The sequence below is a fragment of the Juglans microcarpa x Juglans regia genome, chromosome 6D (assembly GCF_004785595.1).
Source record: "Juglans microcarpa x Juglans regia isolate MS1-56 chromosome 6D, Jm3101_v1.0, whole genome shotgun sequence".
Lineage (NCBI taxonomy): Eukaryota > Viridiplantae > Streptophyta > Magnoliopsida > Fagales > Juglandaceae > Juglans > Juglans microcarpa x Juglans regia.
The window spans coordinates 9,918,980-9,928,725 of NC_054604.1; the positions used below are offsets into that span (position 1 = coordinate 9,918,980).

The window sequence follows — 9,746 nt, forward strand, 5'->3', positions numbered from 1 at the left end:
AAAAAAAAAAGACTAAATGGACTCTGGAGGGGAAGACGAAATGGAGGGGGAAGGAAAAAAAAAAACATGCGTGGTATGTCCATGTCAAGCGGGAAGCAAAAACGGCAAGAGGGAACGGTGGCTAAAGCATTTTTCTTAAGTTATTACAAAAATGCCATAGGCTTCTCTCATGATAATATCCTTTACTTTTGTGTTTAAATTTCTTTCTTGCCCTTAAATCATAAATCATACTTTGGGCTTACCTTACCATATAGGTTTATTGTATTATGGGCTTAGTTTTAAATATTAAATTCTAATTATATTATTAAGATTACAATTAGAAAAAAATATATGTCAAGGATAATTATGTGACACTAGCAATTATTAATAAAAATAATAATTGTTAAATTATTTTTCATATTATATGTTGATGTTGTGTTTCGCGGCCACGCTGTTGGGCTCGGACCTGGTTCATGTAGAGATGAAGAATGAGGGGCTCGAGAGCCGTGGTACCTCCGATGCTTAAGTTAATTTCAGTGTAGTTAAGAAAAAGAGAGATAATCAATCGAGGAATATGAGGGTTTAAGTATTCAAGATTGTGAACCCCCCTCTTGATTGAGGGATGAAGTATATATACTTGGCCGAAGTGAATCCCGAGGCAAAGCTAGCTGGTGTGCAACTCCGTATTGTGATCGGGTGTCCCTACCAACTCCTTGCTGCCCTGCAGACCTGCCAGGCCTTATTACGACTGTTGCTGACACCCTAGGGGGCATGTTGTAGCGTGTCAACCCCCTAGATGCACTCAATACGGCGTGGCTTCTGTCATGGCATGCCTGTCCACACTCCATTAAATGCAGGGCAGTTCTGGTCAGGCACGTTCCTCTTTCTGCGTCATCCGGACAATAGAGTCAGGGATAAATGATGTCTTTGACTGTTGGCCAATGGTAGTATCAAATTGTTCTGCCCTACCTCTCGTCCTTTTGTCAGTATACTCTGTCTGGTTGCTTCTCTTCTTGGGCCTCCTGTCGGCCTAGCTCAAACCTTATCCTTAGACCTGAGCCCGAGCTCACTCCCCGGACCCAACCCCAAGTATTACTCAACTCAGCCCAGCTCAGGCCTTATCCTTGGACTCGGGCCCAGCCCTGGGGATTACTCCCCTCACACTATGCATTTAACTATTAAATAGAATATTATGACATGTACTTCTAGAAATTTAGTGACATCAGTACTTTGTATAAGTGACGAACTATGAGGCGAGATTTCAGAAAATAGCGCCGCGAGTTAAGTACCTTGATCATAAATTATGATTATCATACATTAGCTAGTTATATATATTATTATTAAAGTCAGTTCTTTAGAAGTCAATGTTTATGTACCATATATGTCATGATATCGGCAAGTGCGTCTTCATCATAATTCATGATCATGTTTCGTAACCTTAAAAACATTTTAATAATAACATTAGATTGTTTGTTTGACACATATTAAAATATTTTTAATATTAAAAAAGCTAAAAAGTAAGAAATCAAACAAACTTTCTTGAATATCAAATAACGTAATTCCACAACTTTCAATAGGTAAAAATACCTATATAAATTTTACATAATTACAACTTTGCTCTTTATCTTATGCATAATTGTATTGCTATTTTATTTATAGATCGTTGAAAGGATTTTTTTTCATTATATTTATTGAAAATTTTATTAAATTATTTTTGCTGCTATTTTTATTGTAAATTTAATTTCTATCAAGATATGATTATGATTTTTAAAAAATCAAATGACGTTTTATATCATTTTTATTTCAAAAAATATTTTTTAAATTTATAATACTTATTACTAATCTCTATTAGGGATGTAAAAATTAATTGAGAAATTGGAAAATCGGCCCGGCCTGGCCCGAACCGATGGAACCGGTCCGGTCTGAGACAGTTCCCTTAGTTCCAAAACTAGCTAGTACCGGTCCGGTTCCAGTTCTATGCTTTTTAGGACCGGACTTGATTGATTCACTATATTATATATTTTAAATTAATTTTTTTAATATTGTATATAATATTTTTTTATATATAATATTATAAATTTTATATATATAAAATAATGTTATTATAATTTAGAATAATGATAAGGTTACTACCTTACTACTATTCATCTACTACTCTTTTTGTATTTGATTTTTTTTAATTTTTTAATTTACTTAATGATTAAGGAATTGAGTATTAGTAAAGTTATATATTTTTTTTAGTGATTAAGGATGTTAAAAAAATGATTAAAAGAAAATGATAAAAAAAAAATTAAAAAAATCGAAATATAATTGAGTAATAGATGGGTAGTAATAGGGTAGTTATCACTTCTTTATAATTTATAACATAAAATTTTAATTTTAAATATAAAAATTTATTTGATCATATATTTTAAACATAAAATATATATATTAATAACATTTTATGGCTTAATAAATTCTCAATATATTCATAAATGCATAATATATTAATAATACTAATATACATTAGTATATTAATTATATTAGTATACATTAATATACTAATGTATATTAGTATTAATTATATTTTATGTCCTAATACTAATACTATTAAAACCAGACTGAACCGGTAAAATCGGAGGTACCGGTTAGGAGAGTAATCAATACGTAATCGGTTTTAAAAAATATATAACCGGTGCATACCAATTTGATCTTAAAATTTGTCAAAAACTAGATCAGATCGAATCTGTTACACCCGTAATCTCCATCTTCATAAACAGGCGCAATCGCAAACATGGATGAATAGAATGATGCCCGTTCTTTTTGTAATAATTTTTCTCCAACTTTTATTTGTCCTGTTTGGATTGAGAGATAAGATTTTTTAGATAAATTAAATAAAATATTGTTAAAATATTATTTTTTAATATTATTATTGTTTTGATATTTGAAAAAATTGAGTTATTTATTATATTTTGTGTAGAAATTTTAAAAAATTATAATGATGAGTTGAGATCACTTCTCAAAATGGACCTTAAGAAATTCTCAACTCATCTCAATTCATCTCATCATTATAACTTTATCACATTTTTACATAAAATATAATAAATAATTCAACTTTTTTAAATTTAAAAACTAATAATAATATTAGAAAATAATATTTTAATTATATTTTATTCAACTGCCCTTTAAACGATCACATCAACCGATCGAAACAGTTAACTAGAGCTTAATTTCTCCACCAAAGGGGAGGGAGGAGCTCGGCACCTCATTCTCGTATTTTCTTACTGTCCACGCGAAGCCTTGCGCGCTGCCAGTGAACTCGGAGCAATTCACCACCGCACCAACCGCCACGGTCTTCTTCGAAGACGCCGCCGCCTTCCAAGTACTCCATAGACGACCCTTCTCTCTCCATTATTTTCTCTTCCTCTCTCCCGCATTTCTCTACCTCTCTTGGACGATTTTTTCCGCTCTAAACATCCCCCTCTCTCTCGCTTCTGTTTTGTACTTTTTATGGTGACTAATTTGTTATTTGTGATGATTTAGCTTTGGAAATTTAGGAATATATGGTTGGATTTTTCTGTATTCTAGGGTTTGTGCATGCAGTTCTCTCCCACATTTTTATAATTGTTTTGGTTGCATTGCTGGGTTCTTCAATAAAATCAATAGCTTGTTGTAAATTTTTAAGTTTCATGGCTGTCTGGCTGCTTGTTACAAAACCCAAAATGGTTTTATTTTGATCATTTCAAAGTCTAGGGGCTGCATTTTATAGAGGGGCCGAATGCTGTGTTCTTGTTTATGATGTAAATGCGCATAAATCATTTGATAAATCCATTTTATCTCGTTTTTAGTTCTCACCATTGATCTCTTTGATGCATTCTTGGATTTTTTGACCCTCAAAGCTTGATCTTGAATTAAAGACTTTGAATCGTTATTATTGTTCACACATATGTTTTTGAAGTTCATTTTGATGCATGCACGGAGCTTTTTAGTGCAAAAGCATTCCTGTCTTTTGTAATTTTTGGTACCTTTTGATGTATTTTATTGATTCACTATTCAATTTGTCTAAGTTCCTGAACAAAGATCTTCTTCCTCGTGGTTTCTTCATATACTTTGGCATGTCTAGATGATTTCTTTTCACTTCTTTTGGAGAAATATTAAAAAAAATTTAAGAGATTAGCCAAACTTATAGATCAATGTGGAATGTATGAGAACTAGATTAGCTAAAATAGCCAATATGCCATCTTTAGCTTAAATTTAGCTAGAAAAATAGAAAACCCAGCATTAGTGCTCATACGCACGCTCTCAATCTACAATCTGCATGGCCAAGCACGACAAACTCCAGCTGTCACAGCCCAGCCACGCGGCCCACCATCCTATTTTCTTACTGCCCATTCTCCTCCAATCTTGAACCAGGGGTAAATCTTGAACTTAGATTTCTTGGATTCATTTGGAGTTTTGAATCCATGTTTTATTTAGTCTCTCTCTTTCTTTAGATATATTTGTTTTAATCGCTGGATCCTTTTGTTTCTTTCTTCTTTGAGTCATACTTCTTAATCAAGCGCTGTAAAATTGATCGGAAACTCTAAGACTGGAATAGTTCCGACTAGTGTTCATCTCGGGTTAGAGCTGTACAGTGAAATCTAAGATTGGGATCACCTGGCTTCTTTCTTTTTTGGGTTTTGTTTCTTAAAAGTGTACAAATTATGTCTTGTGTAGCCTTTGGATAATGTGTCGTCATTTAATGAATTTTATCAAATACTTGATTGATTTTTTTTTAAAACTTTTTTTATGTTCTTTTGATATGGCATTGAATAGAAAGGTATGCTTTATGATTGAGGTTGCACTCACAACAGATGTGGATACAACAAAGTAGCCATTTCGTTTGCATTTCAATGGTTGAATAGAAGTAGTTACAAAGTATGCAATGCAGTCTATGCCGGATATTTGAAGGTTCTCATGTCCTATATGCAAAAAACCAACAAAGTAGCCAATTCTTTTGCATTTTATGTTTGAAACTCGATTCTTATCTTCTGAAACCCAATTGTTTTAGAAAGGATGCTGCTGTTTAATTTATTTATGTTTTGCATTCCTGATTGAGAGAGTATGCTTGTTTGTGTTATGAGTAGTAGAGTCTTATTTGCACTACTTGGGATATAAGAAAACAGTGCATACTCATATCATGTTGTGTTTCCTCATATTTTTATTTGGGAGCCTTTTGAGGGGTTAAATATACTTTGCACCTCAAAATTACAATAGGTTTTGCCATATGAGGGGTAATGCCATCATTTTACCACCTTTCTTTTACTTCCAAAAAACCTATTGAAATTTACACTGTGCTCTCCAAGCTACCAAAAATGATACATTGCACACTTAAACTACCAAAACCTAACAATTTGTACCTTTTGTTAAGATCTGACCATCAAGATTGTGTCACATCACCTATTTTTCATCTATATTAATGGTTAGAATTGAAAGATGATGCAAATTGTATGTTATTTTGTAGTTGCAAAGTGTCAGTTTTGATAGTTTGGTCACAAAGTGCAAAACTGTGGCTAGTTTGGGATTGCAAAGTGTACTTTTCCCTCTGTTTAGTTAGGGCTCGTTTGTTTTCGTAGATGAGATGAGATGAGATGAGATGAGTTGAGATTAAAGTTAAAAAGTTGAATAAAGTATTGTTAAAATATATTTTTTTAATATTATTTTTATTTTGGAATTTGAAAAAGTTGAATTGTTTATTTTATTTTGTATTGGAAGTTGGGAAAGTTGTAATGATTAGATGAGATGAGATGAAATGAGATGAGATGTTTTCTAAAAACAAACGAGGCCTTAATGTTATGGTAGCAAAAACTTGAACCTCATATTTGTTTATGATAGCATGTAAATTCAGAGCCTCATTATTGCCCCACCTTTTACTTACCAAAAAACAAAAAAATTAGAACCTTGTTTTCAGATGTTCAATAATTTGTTTGTGTGATGATTATCTTTAGTAAACTCTATAATGTCTCAAATGAGAAGAAATTCATCAAGCAGCATTTTGCCTATCCTAGCTTTCTTGTCATGTACAAATCACAGTGAAATTCTTTCTTCAATAGGTTCCTATGGCGACCATAAGAAATCTGAAAATCAAGTCAGCGACTTGCAAACGAATTATTAAGGAGTTGCATTCATATGAGAAAGAGGTTGAGAGAGAAGCTGCCAAAACAGCAGACATGAAGGAAAAAGGAGCTGACCCTTATGACCTTAAGCAACAGGTGTGACAAACTAAAATCATACTTCAGAATAAATTGTATTTGCTTGGCTGCTGCTGCCTTTTCAACTAATATCGTTTCCAGAAGAGAAACTTATATCATACTTCGTAATTCATTGTTGAAAAGCCCTATTACCCAGCTGAAGGAATGAGAGTGTATTCTATTCTAATATTTCCCTCCAACTTCCTACTTAGACGCACTCTTTTGGTTGTGTTTGAACAGGAGAATGTGCTTGCTGAGTCAAGGATGATGATTCCTGATTGTCGCAAGCGCCTAGAGGCCTCATTAGCTGACCTGAAAGGAACTTTGGTATTGAGTCATTACTTTTTGGTTTGCCTTCTGAATATTACTGTTTATTGCTTTCATTCTAGGTATGTCGCCCTAGTTATATACCGGAATGCAACTCTTTGTAAGTTGTTGTATCCAAAAAGACATGCCAAGTCTTTTATGCCTTGCCCTTTTTAGGTAGAATTTGAAGACTGTTGTTGGGGGCCAGATATGAATCTTCCTCCATAGTTATGTTAAATTTTTGTAACTGTAATGGATTAATTGCGATAGGACCGATAAGTAGATTACTGACTCTTCCACCCCTTCGAGCTGTGGGTTTTGGGCACACTTATATAGAATGCGCTCTGGTAATGTGAGTGTGGGTGTTTGTTTTCTAGGCAATTAGATTATGTTTTGGCACAGGCAGGTTAAAGGTCTATCCAACAGGATCATCATAAATTTTACATGTTTCAGAATGGGGAGCTTAGAAGTGAATGATATTAGTACTGGATAAATAGGTTAATAACCCTGGCCTAACCCTCTAGTGTGGGGTTTGTAACATATCCAAATGGGCTGGACTCTAGGTTCAAAATGGAATGATTCTTTGCACTCAACAATCCTCTAGCAACAGTAGGTTAAAGGCTTCTTCTATTAGTCAACTAATGATACACTTGTGATAGCTTTTGATTGTATGGAACTAAAAAAAATCAAGCTTTTATGGATTATGACCAATTTGTTTCGTAATTTTGGTGACCTGACCTTCACATTGAGCAACCTTAATGGGCGCTCACATTTAGTAACAAGGAAAGTATCTTGTCCAAAGTGGAGTCGTCTCCAAAATATGGAACATTAAGTAAAAAGAATATGGGGCTATTGTTTTTATAAACTACATTTTGCTAAATGTGATATTAAATTTCAGGCTGAGCTTGAGGAGTCGAACCAAAAGGATGCCCCAGAAATACTGGAAGCACAAAGCACCCTAGCGGAGGTTGAGCAGTTGTTTCACACAACTGAAGCTTAATGTTGTTGGGGGCTTTCATCGGTAGTGGCAGTCAGTGAAGGGGTTGCGTTTGTTTTCGTTTTAAACCTGGCTACCTGGAACTATTTGTTTGTTTGTGTGATGTTAATTTTAGATATCAATACACTGTTTTACTTAATACTAAGAGCACTTTCATTGGATTATGCAAATGCAAAGTCATAATTTGCATAATATCACCTGATTTTGCATTTGGCTATTTCACTCAAAACTTATTCTCCCATTGGATTATCTATCGATTAGCTAAAATAATAATAAAATATTATTAACTTAATAGTAATATTTTTTTATAATTTATTTTTGTCATACTTTATGATTTGACCAATCATATATTAATTAATAATCAAATTATAATTAACATATGATTGGTAGAGAAACTGTAAAAATCTTAACAAAACAACTCTTCTACACCAGAGAATAAAATTATAACATCTAATTGCACCAATAAGTAAAACACTGCATCATTCCATAATTCACAACATCATTCTACAATTAAAATATTGTCAAACAATTTCACAACAGTAACAATAGGTGATTAAAACACTCGGATGAGCAGTGTTACAATTTCACAATTCACAGTAGTGTTAAAATTTGGAAGGATCTTGTTGCCTGTGTTTATATGAAGGAAGAACCTCTTGGGGTTGAGCCTCATCAAGTGTTTCCTAATCAGGAACATCTGCCCCTCTTGAGATCTTTGCATCAAATTCACTTTAAATGATTGATTCAATTAAATATTGAGCGATTTAATCTTTTTATAGGTTAGAGAAGTGCAATCAAATATGAGACAAAGACCAGGTTGTATTTTGTGTGGCCTATGAAATCATGCCATTAAACTAAGTACCAAAGTCATAAAACTAGAGTAATCAATGCTAAGCTCATCCAAACTTTCATGCATCCTCACCTCCCCTCTATCGTGACAAGCCCCAAAGAGAGTCATTCTTTCAACAAGTTTAATAATCAATCCACAAAATAGTCACATTCTTTGTAGCTCATATGCAGTGAATTATACTAGTACATAGGGGTGAATTCGGTCCATAGGGAGTTTTATGGACCATACTAGACCCTTTCGGTCTAGGATTTTCCCACCCTGGACCGGACCGAGTAGTCCATAGGATCGGTCCCCTTCAGTCACGGTCGGTCTGGGCCCTATCCAAAATGGGCCAATCAGCCCAATGACCTACTCAGCTACTCTTGTGTTTTTCGGTCCACTTTCCAATTTTAAGCTAAAAAATACTCAAAAAAACTTGATATGAAAAAAAATAATGATAAAAGAAAAATAATCTATATAAAAAAATAGATATAAAGAAATTTTAAAAAATACCCAATTAGGAATCATCCAAATTTCAAACTCCAAATAAAGAAAGGAAAGCAAAAAAACAAAACAAAGGCACCTAGCTATAAGTTATAACACAAACTCCAATTCTCCAACTCTAAGAGTCGAAATAAATGAAAAAAAAGTTAAAAAACCAAATATATATATATATATATATATATATATATATAAGTTATTACAAATTACAATCCAAGCACTCTCTAAGATACTGCAATGTCCACATGCTGGACATGAAATTATCAAACCACATGACAGAGATACATAGTGTTTAATAAACATGTTTTTCTGGAAAAGAAAAGAAAACATGACAACTTGTGTCCACCACCAGCAGCTTGTGCACCAAACAGGAGAATAACAAATTGTGTCTAGCAGCAGCTTCAGCTTGTGCACCAAACTTTGTGCACCAAACTTTGAGTTGAGACAAGAAAACAGACTGTCAAACAGTCAAATATGCACAACTTTCATCACACTAAGAGCAAGGAATCGGATCATCATCAAACAATTAAGCCTTTTTTGATACTTACATTGACACAAAGCAATAAAAAGCAATAAAAGCAATTACTCTAATTAACCATACAAAAGTAATGAAAAACAGTTATTCACATCTAATTAACCATACAAAAGCAATAAAAGAAATTATTCTAAGAAAGTTGGAGTATAAAATGAATTGCTTGAATAAAAATTCAGAACAAGTTCTATACGATAAAGAACACCAAAACAAACTGAAAATCGAAAACTGAAAACTAACAAGCTAAAACAGATTCACCTCATTAACTTGCATTGGTTGTAGACATTGTATTTGACGTCTCCATAAAATTTTTACCCTCTCGAACAAGTTCTATACAATAAAGAAACCAAACAAATTATATAAATTTACATTTTTTTTTAATTAAAGAGAATGTAG

At 33.1% G+C, this 9,746-nt stretch overlaps 1 protein-coding gene across 2 annotated transcripts; it reads left to right on the top strand.

The window, feature by feature from the left end:
* Nucleotides 1-3,186: 3,186 nt before the first annotated feature.
* Nucleotides 3,187-7,538, top strand: LOC121236013 (tubulin-folding cofactor A). 2 transcript variants are annotated; one of them, XM_041132499.1, is made up of 4 exons: nucleotides 3,187-3,340; nucleotides 6,051-6,209; nucleotides 6,429-6,515; nucleotides 7,393-7,538. In XM_041132499.1, the coding sequence occupies exons 2-4, from the start codon at nucleotides 6,057-6,059 to the stop codon at nucleotides 7,492-7,494; spliced, it is 342 nt and encodes a 113-aa protein (XP_040988433.1). In that variant the 5' UTR covers nucleotides 3,187-3,340; nucleotides 6,051-6,056; the 3' UTR covers nucleotides 7,495-7,538. The 2 variants fall into 2 exon arrangements, with proteins under 2 accessions (XP_040988433.1, XP_040988432.1); XM_041132498.1 differs by having other exon boundaries at nucleotides 3,197-3,369; nucleotides 7,393-7,537.
* Nucleotides 7,539-9,746: the final 2,208 nt, after the last annotated feature.